The sequence below is a fragment of the Branchiostoma lanceolatum genome, chromosome 15, assembly GCF_035083965.1.
Source record: "Branchiostoma lanceolatum isolate klBraLanc5 chromosome 15, klBraLanc5.hap2, whole genome shotgun sequence".
Taxonomy (NCBI): domain Eukaryota; kingdom Metazoa; phylum Chordata; class Leptocardii; order Amphioxiformes; family Branchiostomatidae; genus Branchiostoma; species Branchiostoma lanceolatum.
The window spans coordinates 10,844,086-10,863,292 of NC_089736.1; the positions used below are offsets into that span (position 1 = coordinate 10,844,086).

The 19,207-nt window shown below is 40.6% G+C and overlaps 1 protein-coding gene across 1 annotated transcript in view; it reads left to right on the forward strand.

Moving 5' to 3' along the window:
- The first annotated feature begins 93 nt into the window (after nt 1-93).
- Nucleotides 94-19,207, forward strand: part of LOC136420465 (uncharacterized) — a 33,994-nt gene continuing 14,880 nt past the window's right edge. Inside the window, exons 1-28 of the mRNA XM_066407404.1 lie at nt 94-235; nt 803-976; nt 1,289-1,480; nt 2,002-2,181; nt 2,835-3,070; nt 3,699-3,817; nt 4,369-4,528; nt 5,059-5,218; nt 5,855-6,014; nt 6,346-6,596; nt 6,964-7,400; nt 7,737-7,986; nt 8,696-8,902; nt 9,355-9,448; nt 9,930-10,193; nt 10,689-10,822; nt 11,178-11,441; nt 11,907-12,201; nt 12,512-12,641; nt 12,937-13,188; nt 13,540-13,746; nt 14,212-14,386; nt 14,982-15,133; nt 15,307-15,426; nt 16,468-16,732; nt 17,179-17,345; nt 18,235-18,413; nt 18,670-18,799. Of these exons, the coding sequence (XP_066263501.1) occupies nt 94-235; nt 803-976; nt 1,289-1,480; nt 2,002-2,181; nt 2,835-3,070; nt 3,699-3,817; nt 4,369-4,528; nt 5,059-5,218; nt 5,855-6,014; nt 6,346-6,596; nt 6,964-7,400; nt 7,737-7,986; nt 8,696-8,902; nt 9,355-9,448; nt 9,930-10,193; nt 10,689-10,822; nt 11,178-11,441; nt 11,907-12,201; nt 12,512-12,641; nt 12,937-13,188; nt 13,540-13,746; nt 14,212-14,386; nt 14,982-15,133; nt 15,307-15,426; nt 16,468-16,732; nt 17,179-17,345; nt 18,235-18,413; nt 18,670-18,799 (5,496 nt within the window). The remainder of the gene's footprint in view (nt 236-802; nt 977-1,288; nt 1,481-2,001; nt 2,182-2,834; nt 3,071-3,698; nt 3,818-4,368; nt 4,529-5,058; nt 5,219-5,854; nt 6,015-6,345; nt 6,597-6,963; nt 7,401-7,736; nt 7,987-8,695; nt 8,903-9,354; nt 9,449-9,929; nt 10,194-10,688; nt 10,823-11,177; nt 11,442-11,906; nt 12,202-12,511; nt 12,642-12,936; nt 13,189-13,539; nt 13,747-14,211; nt 14,387-14,981; nt 15,134-15,306; nt 15,427-16,467; nt 16,733-17,178; nt 17,346-18,234; nt 18,414-18,669; nt 18,800-19,207) is intronic.

Consider the following 19,207-nt stretch of genomic DNA (forward strand, 5'->3'; position numbering starts at 1 on the left):
TCTAGGCATTTATCAAATGAATGCACATTGGATTTGATGTGGATATTGTATTTTCTGATGGTTTACAGTGATCCACTCTCCCATATCAAAGAGATGCACATTGGACTTGGCCTAAGCACTAGGGACACATACATCCTTGACTGGTTTCTACACGGGGACACTGATTCAGTAGAGTTCGTCCACCAAATCCCAGACGGTCTGCCAACATGGTTACGTATCCGTGCAGTCAACAATGGTAATGTCTTCAAAAAGACTATTTTGATGTCTTACACACTGTCATTTATATACAAAAGTCATGTATAACAAGCTCTGAAAGCTATTGTCATCAAGAAATTGCCGCCTAGTATGATATTTTTATTGGTTACAAAACCGAAAATATCAAAGATACAGAAATAACATGTTTGTTGCATTTGGATATTTTATCACAGATTTTTGTTCAATCTATACTGGCCCACAGAAACGTGTAACAAATGTATGCATATTTATGATTAAGTGTCTTTTAGGTTTAAACCAGCAGTATGGCAGACATCAAGTACAAATGGAATCTACATGTATAAGCTGAAAATCATGCAGAGTAAATATTAATATATTGAACCATTTCAGCTTCAGTTATTAAAGTTTAGTATTGACATGTCTCAAAGTTTACACATGTATTTATTAGAGTACTATTCTTGTGGAATGGGAGCGACTGACCAATGGCAATGTTCCTGAACCCTTAGAGTGCTTGAAATGCATTTTTTCTATATATGATTAGCAAGCCATGCATTGTTCAGCATCCTATTTTACTGTCTTTCCCTTTTAGTTGATCTGCGGACAGCAAGTCATGGCCCGTACCCTATTCTAGTTGACACCACACACCCTCTCGCAGGAGACCTGTACGATGGGAAAAGTCATGGTCGGCAAGTGAACTTCACATCCAGTCAGAGTGAAATATGCGCAAACTGGGAAAACTTCCGGGATCCAGACACAGGAATAGGTAAAGTGTTCATCATACTCAAATGTAACTTCTCACAACAGATCAGTATTCAACACTTGGGGATGCCAAATTGTTTTGTCTCAAGATTATGGTCCTCTCCTTGGTGCTGAATGTGTAGTCTTTTGCTTGTTGAAGAGATACAGGGATAAACAAAGTGTTTTGTATATTCATTATCCATTTTGTAATCATGCAATACTATATTAGTTATAGAACTGTCCACCAGAGGTGCTAGCTTTATTTATAAGTGAGAACTGCTTTCATAGAAAGAAAAACTTTACCTTTAAAGTTGATCGTATTTCATTCTTTCTGCAGCCGACTACTTGTGGGGTGTTGGAACATCTCCTGGGGATGACGATGTTGTTGACTTCAGGCGTCTTCCGCATACTGTCCATTTGCAGTGCGACAGCACTGTGAACTTGACTCACAATACAAGATATTATTCAACGCTTGTCGCGTACAACCGAGGGCACAAAAGGCTTAATGTATCGGCCAACAGTGAAGGAGGTAATGTATAAAGACTTAGTGTACACACAACCTCTTTTTTTCAATACTAGTGATTTCTTACAATTTAATAACTGTCAATAATGCATTGAAATTGGAAATTTAAAAAGTGTTACAAACATGTACTAGGGGTAATATACTATACACCTGTCAGCCCTGAATTAGTAAATGTGTTCTTGTACAGAAATAACAGTAATCCAATGTATACTCTGGTGGTATGAAATAGCTTGCATCGTCCTATCGGATGGGACGTAAAGCCGGCGACCCCGTGTATGAGGGAGCTTTAGGGCATGAAACCTCTGCACGTAAAAGAACCCAACACACTTGTCGAGAAGAGAAGGGGTGAACCGGTGTGCTTGGCCAAAAATATGCGAGCCATAGTGAGGTTGCATTGCACGTATAGCTAATGAAAAAGCATCATGCTTCGACCTCAGTCTGAGGTTTGACCGCTTTACTTTACATATGAAACAGCTGGCTGAATGCAGGTGGATTAAAACATGTTTTAAAACATTTCCATTCTACAGTACTGGTAGACCTTACTCCCCCAGAAGCTGGTTGGTTGAAAGATGGAGACACCGCTGGTGAAGATATCAGCTACTCCTCCAGCCCTGCCACTGTGTCGGGGAACTGGGGTGGGTTCACAGATCCAGAGTCTGGTATCCAGCAGTACTCTGTAGCAGTTCACAAAAAAGAAAAAGACCAAGGTATAGAAAGTATAATGTGAAGCCTTACGATTAGTGCATAAATCATTCTTTTACTGCGAAAGCTTATTTTTGTAGGCGGTGTGGGAGTAGTTTGAAATTTGTTATTTATCAAATTGAATGTGCTGTGCAAATTTTGAACTTAGGCCAGTGCATCAACATGACTTTACTCACAACAAGTAATAGTATACCTTAAAATGTCTGTATGTGTGGTGCAGCAAGCTCTATTGAATTCCAAAGACTGTATGCCAATACAGAGTACTGTAAATGCAGAAATGTTTGCGGTGATTTTATGTTCGTGGTTTTTGCAGCGACCATTTCACCGCAAACTTAAAACCACCGCAAATAGTTTTGTCCAATACTGTAGCGGTATGTGACTATAGCACTGCCGCAAACTTAAAACCACCGCAAACACTCCTTTTTGCCTCAGCGCAAAATAAAAACCACACGAACTTAAATGCATTTACAGTATACTATTATTATTTTGTTAGTAGTTACATGTATCTGGCTTTGTCACTGTAAGATATCTTTGGTATGAGTTCGTATTTCAATGCATGTTTAATGTACGATTACTCTAAACAAAAGGATTAAAGACTAAGGTGGGATGACTTAGAGCCATCAGTCTAACACGCACTATCATGCTCTGTTTACCTCAGTTGAAAACAACCTGATCGTGCTTCACGAGAGTGAATCCGTCGGGCTGTCCACGAGCTTCCGCTGGCATCATTTCCACCTTCACCAAGGAGACCAGGTGTTTGTGAACCTCAATGTCACCAACAGGGCTCTCGGAGTAACGAGCCTGATGTCCGATGGATTTGTACTTGACCTCACTCCACCAGAACTGATTTACCTTCGTGATGGCTTGAACCCAGATAAAGACGCACAATATTCAGTAAGTTTTGTTATTATTTCCCGTCAGTCATCTAGTTATCAAGATTACCAATTACAACTGAATTGTATTCTGTATAAAGTAGAGTGAACTCACTCTCCAGCTAACCAACATCTATTGTACCACAGTTATCCCTCAGTAAAGCATCTGCATGGAGCCGCATAGTTCCTGTTAAGAACTTTTATTGACAGGGCAAAACTGGTCTGACAGGCTGAATAACATCTACATCTACATTGGTAGTACCCAAAAATAGCCTCTTCAGGGGCAAAGTAGGGAGGGGGGCGTCTTGAGTTGAGGTCCCCGGCTAAGGCAGGCAGTCCTCCAGCCTGGCACGGAACGACTCAACGGTGGGAGCCGTCGCAACCGTGCCAGGCAGGGTGTTCAACTGTTGGACAGTACGGGGAAAGAAGGAGTGTTTATATGTATCGGTTCTTGCGTGGATGGTGTAAAACTTGAGGTCATGGCTTCCCCGGGTGAATAAAAGTTCTAAATGGGAACTATGCGGCACCAGATGCCTTACTGAGGGATGACTGCAGTGCGATAGCTGTCGGTTAGCTCAGGAATAAGTCCACTCTACTTTTTGAATTGTGTTTTTCACAGCTAGTCTAAATCATTTTGCATTGAACATTAGGCAAGTACGACAGAGTTGACGGCAAACTGGATGTTTACGGACGAGGAAACAGGTGTGGACTACCTCGAGCTGCAGGTGTACCAGAAACATGGTGGTACGAGGAGCCCTATTGGACAAAGGTTTGTCTGGAGTTTAAGTTGAAAATGCACATTGATAAATGTTAACTTTACAGTCATGCACATTGTAAAAAAGAACTGCAGTGGTTTGGGCATGTGTCTAGGGCAAAAGGCAGTCTTTCACACACAATTCTTCAGGGAAAAGCGGAAGGTGGACATCCCCATCAGTCATGGATCACAGATTTAAAGGAGTGGACCGGTCATACAGGCAACTAGATGACCAGACTGGCGGAAGACCGCCAGCAGTGGAGAGCCTTCACTGATTGCTATGCTGCCCCGAAGCTATGGGAGAGAGAGAGAGAAAGAGAGAGAGAGAGAGAGAGAGAGAGAGAGACATTGTAGTGCCCTATATTATTGCCTCGTAAACAGTTGTATGTGGTTTCTATTTGGGCTTGATATTGACTTTTCAACTTCATATGCCCCTGCAAAAAATAAATTTCAGGTTTCCACAGATCAACATGGTTAGGGATATTTTCAGAGTATGGGCAGAAGCATTTTTTGTGTTCCACTATTAGAAGTTGCAACATTTTTTTTGCTATGTTTCCCAATTCCAGTGTCACTCTTGATGGAGGATTGCAGAACTGGACGTCAACTCAGCCTCTAACTCTAAATATCGGTGCCCTCTACACCATCAGAGTACACGCCATCAACGCCGCTGGACTAACAGCAGTTCATGAGACCGACGGTGTTCTTATTGATCCAACACCCCCTGAGGTAATGAATGAGACACAGATTGAATTTGTAGTTCTTTGCAATCTAAAGTATTGTACAGATCTCGACTGTTCAATGATTGTAAAGTTTACAGTCTAAGCCTACACAGTCATACATGTATCAAAGTAGTTTCCCACATTTCATCATACTGTACAATCATCACCTACGTTTTTGTAGTGATTAACAAAAACACGCAGTTAAGTACAATGAACTACCTCAACTTTAACATAGCGTTTGGGTCTCTGCTTAACTTAAATCATAGAAGACAAAAACTGTTGATTATCTTGGCCAAAAGGTTATGTTTTAGGGAACGTGTGTCTGTGTGTGCATGTATATTTAATGCATGTGTCTGTTTGTGTGTGGTTACGATAACTCGGGAATGCCTGGGTGGATTGTCTTGATATTGGTATGTAAGTAGGTCTTGATGAGACTTTGAAAATTTAATGATTTGATTTTAGGCCCCCTAACAACTTTATAAGGTATTGCAGTGGAACTTCCGGTTTTGATATCTCGTTTTGGATGCTATTCCTCAGATCCTGTTTGTTCATGCTGGAGTCCTCTCTGGAATGGATGAAGAGCTGACAAACAGTTTCGTTGTCGTTGCGAACACGGGAATCCTCGCTGCCAGTTGGTTGGGTCTGGATGGGGAAAGTGGAATAGATGCCTACTGGATAGGGTTGGGAACTACCCATGGTGAGTAGAAAAAGATATGAAAAGTACACAGTCTGTAACACGCTATCATATAAATATAAGCACTCTCTTCAGAGGTATGAGTCTCAAACCTTGGGCACCTGATCTCAAAAAGTGCTACTCTCCAAGAAGAGGTTAGGCCCTGGCTTGTTTTGGGCGTCTTTTAAAGTGTTTTTTATCTGTCAGGTTTCCTTTTTTTCTGCCCAATAAAAATACGCCAAAAGAAGCTGCAGCCTAACCTATGCTTAAAGAGTAAAAAAGCTGCTGCAATGTACTTAATAAATGCTCATATAGAGCATTTTCATGCAATGTCATTGCTGTCTACTGCCATGTTGGTGTCCTTATTTGCATTTCAGTGAATCATAGCTCAGATCTTCTGATCCTCTTAAGTAACCACTAATACATATTTATGTCTACAACTCAAAGAAAAGAATACTAGAAGGAGGCCTATAGAAACTTGACAATGAAACACAAAATTGATGTTAAGGATGATGTGTCAGCTTGAGCAACAATCCATGCAAATACAAATATGGGACACCAACAGCACCTGTCTGCTTCTTTGGAAAATAATTGCAAATGCTCTATTTGTCTAGTAATATCTTGTTAATACCAATCAACATATTTTATGTTAATACACAGGAGGAGACGATGTAGTGGGATTCTACAACATAGGAGAAGTAACAGACATCATTCTAACAGAGCTTACCCTTAACCTTTTCGAAAACGGATCCCCGATCTACTACGTTTCAGTCAGGGCACAGAATGGTGCTGGGGCTTTCTCAACTACAGTGACATCAAGGTAGACCTTAAAAGTTTCATTGACACAAAGGGATTAGATATGTTGTGATTAATCACTCTGCTGTCATTTGTCGAAATCATGTCTTCCTTTACAACAGTATCACATTATTGCTCTCTTATCTAACAATCTAATCTTATTTTTGCAAGTAATGACTCAGCAACCATGCTGTCTTCTTAATAATTGAACACTTGATCCTTAACTGTTACTGTAACAATGAAGTTGACTTTACTCTAATTCCTCCATTGGTTTGTCATTGTCGGTCAAAGATGTTTGACTTAGAATTGCAATCGGCATTTTTATGATAACCATCATTACGATTTTTGTGCACCAGTCCTATCAAGGTAGTAGCAGCTGATGTCAGTGGAATAGTGTTTGACGGTGCAGGATCCAGAGAACTGAGTGAAATGGCATCTACAGCGATAGATGTCGATTTCCAATTGGAAACGACGACAGCGAGTCTGCATTTTGAAGGGTTTGAGAGTGCCCAACACGGCATTGCCGCCTACGAGTGGGGAATAGGGACCAGTCCTGGCTCAGATGATGTCCAGCCTTTCACGGACATGGGAATCGTGTCACTAGAAGGTAATCATACAAACATTGATGTACATTGTAGTCTTTGTTTCTGAGCCAGAGAGATATTGTCTTTGCCACTGTGCTACATGAGCAAACTGAGAAGTACTTCTTGAATAGGCCAGGTAATCCAATAACAATGTAAGTCTTTTTGTATCTGACCCACAAACTGCTAATGTCCATGTGTGACAGCTATATTACATATTCAATCATGTATATGTCTAATGTTAAAGATGGTACTAATGACTGTACCATATGTATATTATTATAATGTATGACTCAATGTCTGTATTTCTTTGGGCCGAGGATTGTTGAATCAAAGATTGATGTGGTTTCTTAAGTATTTCAATGTTTTTTTGGTTGTTTTTTGTGTCAACAGAACCATCTGGAAGTGGAATTGCACAGATTCTGTTGCCACTTTCGGCGGACAATCGCTATTATTCCAGTGTCAGGGCAATAACTGGGGCAGGAAACATCCTAGAGTCGACGTCAGATGGCTTTGGTGTTGACCAATCAGCTCCTAGCGTTTCAATCATCTCAGTTGGTGAGGATGATGATGACTCCGAAAACGAGAAACAGCTAAAACACGGGACAGTTTACCAATCAGCAAACGTAGGCAGCTTGTCTGCAGAATGGACCGTAGGAGACAACGAAAGTTCCATTGCGGGGGCGTGGTTTGCCATTGGGTCTTCACCAGTCAGTGCTGATGTGTACAATAGTACCAACACAAACAAGAGAACCAGTCTTCCAGCTGGCCTTCTGACTCCATCTACTGATGGCACCCCGAATGTAGTGACTGTGTCTGCAATAAACAAGGTAAGGGTCATGTAACTTACAACTGTTTTTTACTTGTATGTAATTGATTATGTTAAGGACATGATAGATATACCGCTACAAAACATTGTAATCAACTGGACTTCATCACTGATTGTGACCCTACAATTATTACAAACGTTAATTTTGCTACTTACATGTTTCTCAGACAGAAAGGCCAGCCGAACACTGCTATGACCAGTAGCTAGTGTCATGGGGTTTGCAGACCAGCTCTATTTGTTTAAGGCATGACAGATAGTGTATTAGTTTGAAGACTAGGAAAACAGATATTTCGATGTTCATGAATCCCTTCTTCTATCCATTCTTTCACTTCTACAGGTCGGGCTGGTATCCTCGGATATTTCTCCCCCAGTTGTTTTTGACGCTACTCCACCAGAGCATGTCGATGACATGGCATGTCCTCAGCACATATCCGGCGAGGTGCCGTTCACATGTAGCTGGGACAGCATCAATGACCAAGAAAGTGGCATTCAACATTACATCGTCAGTGTCGGAGTCAGCGAAGGGGACGATTCTGTTGTCAACTCCACGACCATCTATCCACCAACAAGCCATTTAAGTGTATCAGGTGAGATTTATTTCTCTTCACGACCTACACCGGTCCCTGTGGTGCAGGTGATGCAACCCCGCTGCTTTGCCATCTGGATCAAAATCCGTGTATCCTGGGGCCAGAGTTCAATCCTAGGGTCGGCTCCAGCTTGGACGTGTTGTAAGGGATTGCATTCATCATTTCGGATGGGGAGGTAAAGCTGGTGGCCCTGTGTATGAGGGAGCTTCAAGCATATTAGCCTCAAGCCCCAAACCTCTGCACGTAAAAGAACTCAACACACTTATCGAGAAGAGTAGGGCCAAAAACGCGAGCCGTAGCAAAGCCGCATTGCAGTGACCCCTAGCTACTTGAAAAAAACATCATGCTTCACCCCCATTGAGGATGACTGCTTTATCCTTTAACTTTTACCCATGACCTTCTTGGTGTTTTCCTTTCAAAGCTGGTAACTTCAGACTTTCAGTTACAGTAGCAGCTGTGGCACTATCAAAACTGAGGGGTCCTTCAAATTATGGTAGTAACGAAAATGTGGTTGTTGATAAATGCTTTGCTACCACACCCAAATTGATATGCTTTGGTGTAGTACAATCTGCCATATAGCCATTAGTAAACAACTGTTGTGTATTGTATGATGTTACAAGATTGACATGATTGCAATCTTGTCAGGCCAGGTATACAGTCAAAATTGATAATGTTCAACTACATGTTTTTTTTTCTGCCCATGACAAAGGTTTGAACGAGAGTTTCCTTCAACAAGGAGCAACATTGTACACCACCGTGACAGCAGTAAACGGGGCAAATCTTCACAGCACCAGCTACTCCAGGGCTATTCATGTTGACACGACGCCCCCGGTACCTGGAGTAGTTGTTGAAGTCAATGACAACAATGTGACATTCAGTGGGGATCTTGCAGCAGCAGTGTGTAATACTAAAGAGGGTACGTACAAATAGTGTTGTTATCTTTTTGATATCAATCCACCTGCCTTTATGTTTGAATCGTAAATTCTTATCATATCGGTCAGTTGTCATTTCTAACAGCAGTAACTGTACGGTTGCAATTCTACCATGTAAAGAATCAATTTTCAAAGATTATTTGTAAGAGTAACTACAGTCACTGTGGCATGTACAGAAACATTCTTTGTAACGTTACGGCCAACCTGTGCTGGCCAACCACCTGGTACAGCCAACCACCTCCAGTCATATTGAGTTTGTCTGGAGCAACCAACTTTCTCAGCAACCATTTTTCCTTAGTCCCAAGTTTGACTGTATATTAAACCTATTTCTTATACAATGTGGTTAAGGTGTTGAATCTGAAATTGTCACTTTTAGAAGTTGATTATCATTTCATATCCAACTGTGTAGTAAACATTTTTGAAATGTCATTTCTAGAGTGCCTTTCAATGGATGCAATATGCCAGATGTCCCTTGATCACATCCGTGTTGCTTGGGAGCCGTTCCATGATCCTGAAACAGACATTGTAAGGTAAGGTGACAGAGGGTATAGGTTTGAAATACAGGCAATATCCACCATTTCTAACGTAATCAAAATTTTGCTTTTGAATAACCCAGCCTGCCAGCTTAAGGCTACATCCTTGACTATTCCACTGACTTAAAGTGGACTATACTGTAAATGCAGAAATGTTTGCGGTGGTTTTAAAACTTAAAACCACCGTGAAATTTTTTGCCCTCCTACCCCCTTGTCTACTATTGTCTCAAACACGAACTTAAAACCACTGCAAAATTTTTTGCCCTCCTACCCCCTCGTCTACTATTGTCTCAAACGCGAACTTAAAACACACCATTTTCTCCCTACCGCGAAATAAAAACCATGCGAACTTAATTGCATTTACAGTAATAGTGATCATCTTAATGCATGAAGCCATATTTTTTGTTTCCTTTAAGTCACAGATGTTATTGACCCAAACATCCATTATAAATGAATTAAAACTGTTATCATCACACAGATATGAAATTGCCATTGGAACTGCTTCGGGGAGGAGGGATCTACAGGATTTCACCGAGGTTCCCTCTGGAACGACATCCTATGTTTTCACCCACCTCGATCTCCTGAGTGTGGCTCAGGTCTTTGCCACCGTCCGGGGGTACAACGGAGCAGGACAGTTTGCACTTGCCTTGTCTGATGGTGTTTTCATCAGCAGGATATCTGCAGGTCTCCAGCCTTTGGGACAACAGTTCGTCTATGATGGAAACCAGCCAGACACCGACATGTAAGATTTTGATAACACAGAAATGTACAAAATCTGTGTCATAACAAGATAAGATGTCCATCATATCTCGTTTATTATACTTGTAAGATTTTGACAACATACAAAGTTTATTTTAGGTTTTGCTTTAGATTAGTCTCATGAAAATTATCTAATACAATGTCATGAAAAGAGTAGAGATCTAATTGTATCTCAAGATTTACTTTATGTCTCCTTCACAGACTTCTTGAAGTGGCGACGGAGGGAGTTATGCCACCGAAGGGAGTTACGAGAGGCATACATGTAACTCCCTCAGTTGCGAAACTCCCTTTACCGGCATTAGAGAACCTTAGCCTGTGTAAAAAAAATCATGTATCAGCCCCCCCCCCAAAAAAAAACGCAGCTACTCAAAGAAGTCTGCAAAGGAGGCTAGGTTTACTATAATTGTTTTTAGTTTGTGTACATGTATGCACTATTCAAAATACACAATGTATATGAAAACGATGACTTTCCCTGCAGGGACTTTCAAGCTTCAAGTGAGCAGTTATCGGCTAGATGGAGCTTTGGCGACCCATGTCCTATGGTCAAATATGACTGGTCAATACACCGGATGGATGGTGTGGTCATTCAGCCCTTCACCACTCTTCCTGGAGGTATGACTGACTTCTGACCTCTTTAAATTCAAAATCAAATTTCTGAAAACATGCAATTTGATTTGTGCATAATTATCTTCAAGGAACAATATACATGTATTATTGCTCTGTTGATTACTGTAAATTCATTTTTTTTTGCGAGAACTAAATTTTGCAGTAGAAGGGGGAAAGAGGCTTTTGTACTTGTGGTCTTCAAAGTTTGCAGTTAAAACAATTCTGTAGTACATACAATGGATATGCTTATTCCTCAACATCATGTGCAGTGGAGAGATCCCGGCAAAAATCACGAATTTCAAAATAAGATCACTGTTAACGTTTCAAGATTTACATCACAATATATCTGATTTGATCACAGATCAAACTTTTGGCGACAACAGCAACATCAAAGCAAAAGACGGGGAATCGTTTTACGTTGTTGTTCGCGGGACAAACCAACTTGGCGACGACTTCGTCCTGCGGTCTGATGGAATCAGCATCAGGAAGGAGCCTCTCATACCCGGGCAGGTTCGGGACGGTCCAGTTCTGGGATTGGACCAAAACTTCCAGCTGTCCATCACAACGCTGTCGGCAAACTGGGACCAGTTTGGCATCGACAGAGAAGTGGCAGAAGTATTGGATGGTCAGTGCACAGCTTTGCAAGCATTTGTTTTAGCTGATTAACCCATCCATTTCAACAGATATAACCATTGATAGAATGGTATTCATCTGTACTGATTTAATATATTTTTTCAACTGTAAAACATTCTAGTATCACAAGACGATTGGTCATTATAAAGTAGATTGGTTCATTCCTCAAGCTTACCAACATTTTTCACACTTTTATTCAGCCTGTCACAAGACAATAGGTCATTATATTAAACATTTAATAGTCTCATGTACTATGAATCATCTTTGTCTCAAAAACTAACAAAAAGTTGCTGATGTTGATGCTGAGTAGTACATTATCCATGTACTATACTGTAACAGCTGTCACATATGACATCTGTTTGTATTTGTTGTCGCTGTTGTATATGTCTAGGCAGGGATTTCCAATTTAATTGTACATGAGAACTGATATTGTTTCATGTATTGCATACATTTTCAGGGAACGAAAGGGGTGACTTGGGAAACAACGAACCCCAAACCATTGATCACTACGAAGTCGCAGTCGGATCAGATCGTCGCTATGCCAGTACCAGAAGCAACATAGTCCCGTTCACAAATGTGGGCAAAAACCGAACTGTGACGCTGCTTGACCTACCTCTGACGCCCCGTGCAACGTACTACGTAACCGTGCGAGGCTACAGTGTGACGACCAGTACTACAGACGTCACTTCAAATGGGATACAAGTGGGAGTCGGCTCTGAAGTGATCTCTAGTGGAAAGATCAATGTTCAAAGGTATGAACTAGTGTGATATGTATGGGCAGCACAGAACACATTTGATTTTATATTAATTCTTTTGAGCACATGTGCTTTTATTATACTAACAATGTTATAAAATACCAATTGGTACGGTAATGTTTATGCTAGTGGCCAATTGAGATATTATTCTTTTATGATTCAAAGGATGTTTATGACACTAGATCCACACACAACGACACACACAGCTTTTGCAGTGATGTATCAATGCAACAATCTTTTCTTCCTTTTCATGATCAGTCTACATCTAGGTTACATTAATAAGTAAATGTACTTATTTTACTTTCAGGTACATATCTTCAACCTCAGCGATGACATTCTCATGGGACGGATTTGAATTTTCACTGCCAGTCAGATACTACCACTGGGGACTAGGAACAGTCAAGTTCGATACTGACAACATTGAGTGTTCCAAAATGGTAGGTTTTGAACATTACAATTTTTTTGGATTTGCATAAAAGCAGTCAAATTCTGTATATTAATTTTGATGAATGTACATGAATGTACTAAATTCAGTGGTTCAGAAAAATGATAATTGTGATTAATACATGTGTATAGCAAATTGTGGTGCCCAAGGAATGGTTGACACATTGTGACCAGATCTAACATAAAAATAAGCAGTTTGATGTCTAGCATTATTTATTAGTAAGATGATAACTGTTCTTGATGTGACGAACTGTAATAAATCTGAATATTATATTTATGGTCCTTCAGCACCAGTTCGATGAAAGCGGTGCGTTGACATCTGCCTACGCCAGCCTTTTTGACGTACACTCATTCACCAATGTCGACAAAGACACGTTAGTTGATCTTACCAACATGACCTTGGAGCACAAGGGGACGTACTACGTAACCGTCATGGCTTCGGATGAAAGTCTCCAGTGTGATGTTGTCTCCTCTCCCGTTACGGTGGACATAACCCCACCAGAAACAGGGCAGGTTCAAGTTGGACCATTTGCAAATTTGGTAAGTGAAACCTTCAGGCAATAATTTGGAGTCTGAATATGCAATAGAGTTGAAAATGCATGTACAGACATATGCAATGCAACTTACAAAATGCTGGCATCATTTCCGGACCAAGGTATTCATTTCACAAGTTGCAAGGTTTGCATTCTTTGTTATTTGTGTGGTGATATATCTCAGTCTGAATTGTCTTTTCAAATTTGTTTTGCTAATTCTACATGTAGCTCAACTGTGCAGCAGTTCACCCTTTTAATGTACACTGTACAAAATGTTCTGATATATGTATATCAAAACAGTTTGTGCAATACATACATGATTCTTAATACTTATACATACAATAACTCTGTCCTCCAGCCTGTCCAGTTCACTGATCGTAGCGATGAAGTGACTGTTCTCTGGGAGGACTTCCTGGATGAGGAGAGCGGCATCCTTCAGTACGACATCACTTTGTTGGGACCGGTCCAGTGCGGAAACACTGCTGACGACGCCCCACAACTTACTAATCCAGTCACTCTTCATGCCAACTACAGCAGCTATACCTTTGTGGATTTGTTTCTTGAGGTAATCATTTTGTATTGTTGTTAAGTGTTATCCCATGTTTCAGATACTCGGAATGGTATTTGGATAACGAGGAATCAAAACAGAAACAAAAGTTTCAATGTATAATTGAACATTATAAAGAGGAAAAGTATAGTTATGTACATGTAAACCTGAAATAGTTTTGGAAAAGAAAGAATTCCTGAAAGATATCTAGAATCCCACTGTACCGCTACATAGGTGAGTTTTAAAATGTATTCAGTGAGTTTTTCTTAGAAAGTTACAATGTACAAGTCATGTAATGCAAATGCAAATACATGTAGGTGTAAAACATGCTTAATTGTAAACTCAAAACAGTTTTGATTATCCATAATGTAACAGAGGTACTATAATATTTAATAATATATATATCATGTACCATCACGAATAGATTTTCAATGACAACAATATTCTTTACTCCTGCTACTAGTAACCTTTCTTTTCACACAGGAATCTATGGTTTACTTCATCCAACTAAAAGCAGTCAACCATGCCACAGGCTTCTCCACGATGACATCGTCCCCCGTTTTGATTGACAAGCGTGACCCCATAGCCGGAGATGTTATAGATGGAGATACGTTCCAACGTGATGTCTCTCACCAAAGTTCCACCTCTTTCCTTCACGGTTAGTAAATTAGCTTGTAGAGTAAAGTTTAAGAGGATCTGATACTACCATATATTGCTGCTTCAGAGTTTTGTATGTCAGTCAATCAGACGAGAATTGCTTTGACTGCTTCAGAGTGAAAATACATTATTCACCATGAATGTCATATACTGTCTTTGTGTAAATGTATGTATCTTGTCAGAACAAAGTCTGCATCTGTGTAGTACTACATGTATTAAGGAGCCGATATGATCACCCTAACCTACAGCGTGGCACATTAACTCTAGCCATGATTAACATGGTCAACATAATTTGATTAAAATTGTCACTGTGACTACAGTTCATTACAGAGATGATGTAGTCAGGGCAATTCACCCCAAATTGTCATTATAAATCAAGGTGCACAATACTGTATAAGGATCACGTTGTTGTTTTTTTGCGGTAGGGAGAAAATGTAATGGTTGTGGTGGTTTAAAGTTTGCGTTTGACACAATAGTAGCATACAGTCATAGGTGGGCAAAAAGTTTTGCAGCAGTTTTAAGTTTGCGCTGAACAGTTAACCGCAATAACCGCAAACATTTCTGCATTTACAGTAACCACATTGCTTCCTCTACAGGCTCCTTTACGCTGTTCCATGGACAAGAGTACCAGTGCTCCTACAACCATCATGCTCTGGTTGAGCCAACTGAGGAGTGGAGTCCAGTAACAGCACAAGGTGTCTGGGGAACTTCGATAGAAGCATCTCGCATTAAGTTTGTCCCTGAACAGGTTAGTTTGCAGTACAGCATATGAATAGTTTGTAAATAATTGATGCAAAAAAATGTAACGATGAGGCAAACTTCTTTTGTGTACATATTACATTGAAAAACTACCAACAGATACATGAGGACCTAATGCAAACTTTATCAATTTTAAAGAAAAAACACTTTTTGCATTAACAGCTGTCCTACAGTGATAGCAATGGACTGACATTGACTATGGTACGAGATGTGCGAGCAGAGAGGATGATTTCTGGTGGATACATGACGGTTCTGAATCATGAAGGACCAGGGGTCTTTCAAGTAAGTCCCAATTATATCACATTCAGCCACTGCCAAAATACAGGTCGTTTGATGCTTTCTTTGGCATTGCACAATGTCTTTGTTCATAGTGAGAAACCTTCTCTCAGAAATAGTTGATCATTGAACTTTATCCCTATCTTTAACAAAACTTGTGTGGGGGAGCTGACAGCTGTCTTACTTCTTGTACATAACCTAAGAACTGTTGTGGGCCTGTCCCTAGTGCTGAAACACTGTTACCAAAAACTGTTCTGTGTCTGTCCCTGGTGCTGAAACAATGTTACTTAGAACTGTTGTGTGCCTGTCCCTGGTGCTGAAACAATGTTACTAAGAACTGATGTGGGCCTGTCCCTGGTGCTGAAACAATGTTACTAAGAACTGTTGTGAGCCTGTCCCTGGTGCTGAAACAATATCACTAAAACTGTTGTATGCCTGTCCCTGGTGCTGAAACAATGTTACTAAGAACTGGTGTAGGCCTGTCCCTGGTGCTGAAACAATATCACTAAAACTGTTGTGGGCCTGTCCCTGGTGCTGAAACAATATCACTAAAACTGTTGTATGCCTGTCCCTGGTGCTGAAACAATATCACTAAAACTGTTGTATGTCTGTCCCTGGTACTGAAACAATGTTACTAAGAACTGATGTGGGCCTGTCCCTGGTGCTGAAACAATATCACTAAAACTGTTGTGGGCCTGTCCCTGGTGCTGAAACAATATCACTAAAACTGTTGTGGGCCTGTCCCTGGTGCTGAAACACTGTTACTAAAACTGTTGTGGGCCTGTCCCTGGTGCTGAGACACTGTTACTAAAACTGTTGTGTGCCTGTCCCTGGTACTGAAACACTGTTACTAAGACTGTTGTGTGCCTGTCCCTGGTGCTGAAACAATGTCACTAAAATTGTTATGGGCCTGTCCATGGTGCTGAAACAATGTCACTAAAATTGTTATGGGCCTGTCCCTAGTGCTGAAACAGTGTTACTAAAACTGTTGTTTGCCTGTCCCTGGTGTTGAAACACTGTTGTGTGTTTTACTAAATAATTATCCAGGTTGACATGGTGGCTGCAGGCAGTGAGTTGGACTCTGTTACATCCCTGGTGTTCTGGAATGGACCAGCCGGAGTAGTCGGCGGCTTTGAAATGCCGGGGGAGGCTGACGAAGATTCAAATTTCACGACCAGTACTCCAACAACCACTGCAGCACCCACAGAAAATCCTTGGCAGATTGTCAATGATGGTTCAGATGAGATATCAGATGAGAATGCTGTACTACGTACCTTGCCATATACAGGAATTGGAATGGACATTTTCCATGGTAATATCTAATTGTACATGAATAAAGAGATATAATATAAGAAGAAGAGTGAGAGAATTGTGCATTGTGCAGCATCCCATTCCACATGTGATGTCGCTGTATGTGTTGCTCTGCAAATATCATCTGAAAAGAGTTAGAAAAACTTTTGTAAGGGCAATCTGTTGCTGCTAAAGAGACTATGTACATCCTCCTTTTTTGCTTACTAGTATTCATTGAGTTCCTGAACAGTAGCTGTATTTTTACTTTATAATCTGTTTGTAGTACATTGATGTATGAATTGTGATATCATTATTGATGTTTGAACTCCATTTAGCTGCTCTTTCTTTTTAAGATAAGCCCAGACAGAGCTTTTACCTGTTTATAACAAACACTGAACTAAACTGTATTATTTAGTAAAGCTTTCATAACCTAATAGCTCTGCCACGTTGTACTTTCTCATCCCAAAGCAGTGACAACAGAAGGACCTACAAAGTACTATGCGCTGCTGTGGTCGCGCTTTCAGGATGATCCGTCAGCATTGCAATACGAGAAAATAGAGCTGGGCTTTGATGCGTCCGAGGCCTGGCACACTTACAGCCTCAAGTACACGGTGGACAGGACTGATGCAACACAGGTAGACACATCACTACAATATTAATGATTCTATAGATTTGTGGATGTATGTTATCCAGGTCGTCATCATCAGTCGAGGTGCTTTCGCTAAGACGGGGTTATACCGCCCTTTTTATGGGGTGACATACCCTTTCGTTGGCTGTCGTACAAGACAGGGATGCACCAGTTCTCCCGTCCGGGTGAATGGTGTAAATCACCATATGGCTGAAACGAGACCTCAATCTGGGTGATATGTAGGGAATCACCAACTCCAGACAGAAAGATTTGGACCAGCGCACACCGGGGCATGCCCCTACTCTTTTTCAAAAGGTGTGGTGGGTTCTTTTACGTGTGCGGGGTGTGGCTCTCCCCAAACACAGGACCTCCATTTAACGTCCTATCCGAGGGACGTCCCTAACCCTAGATGAGCTAGGTACTCCAGGTATATACAGTCAAACCTGACCAGCCAACCACCTAGCTCAGCCAACCAGCACCAGTCATAACTGATAAGGGATGTCGAATGCTTCGGCCCTTTACCAACTCGGCCAATGACTAAACAGACCAACTTGCCCAACACCCTGGTGACCTTTGTGCCGACTTGTTTGGGCCAAGTTAGTAAAGGACTAGATCTTCCTGATCCTGTCAGAATCCATATTGAAACGGTCCCGCCCAAATTTACATCTAAAGCCCTCTTGTCTGGAGCAACCACCCCCTCAAACCAGACATTTTTTTCTCAGTCCCTTGAGTACTTGTTAATACTGTATACATGTACATTAGTAATACATGTATAGTATGTAAATCTGGTTTAAATTTGTAGAATATTTAATGTATCATCATCTCTACTGTTCACATCTATGTACATTAACCATAATGCCTACTTCCCATCTCATCAATCATTTCTTGTTATCTAGGAATTATGGGGCATTGAGCTACATATTGATGGGCAGTACTTTACAACAATAACTGGGATCCCTCCGGTCAGCTTGTCAACAAAGTTAATTCTGGCTGTTAGAAGCAAGCAAGGAGCGGTTGCTGAATTCCATGATGTGTTCAACCCACCAACTGCGAAGGCCCACTTCAGAAACCTTAGGTTAGTAACAAAATCTAATTTTCAACTTGGTCACTGAAAAGCATCCTTTGAAACAGTGGAAACTGACACTGTTATGTTCATGAACAGTTACTCTGTACTCAGTTGCAGATATTTGCCTGTCATTTTTCAAGGCTAGAATATTACAATGATTATAATGTTAATAACAGCATCATTACTACTGTTTACAGCAGACTTTTGGTGGAAGTTATGCAAAAATACAGCAATTATTCAAATCACTTTACATTCCCTTTTGTAGGACCCCACCATCAGCTGATATGTTATGTCGATACGGGACTCCATTTCAAGATGGCAGCACCTCCATTTTGAAGTTATATGCTGGTGTTGGTACGAGTAAGGGGGCGGATGATGTCAAGACATTCTTTGAGGTAAAGAATTAGAACAAACTTGAAAGAGCCATGCATACATTTAAACATTTCACTCTACTGCTAGATTTTTTTAATGAATATTCACCAAATGTATTTTTTATCAATATGGGAAACATAAACTTAAGATATTTTACATTGTGTGATGATGTATTAGAAAATTAAATGAATTTCGTCACACCATAATTATATGTTAATGTCCACCTGTCAATGTGGTGTTTCATAGATATTCTATATGATTTAGTGTAGGCTGGTATTGAATTGTACTGAATTAATAATTGTTTTGATTGATTGATTGTTTGTTTTGGTTGATTGTTTTGATTGGTTGTTTGATTGATTGGTGGATTGATTGGCTGATGGGGGGATTGATTGATTGCCAGGGCTGTCCAAATAGCCTGTGGCGATTACAAA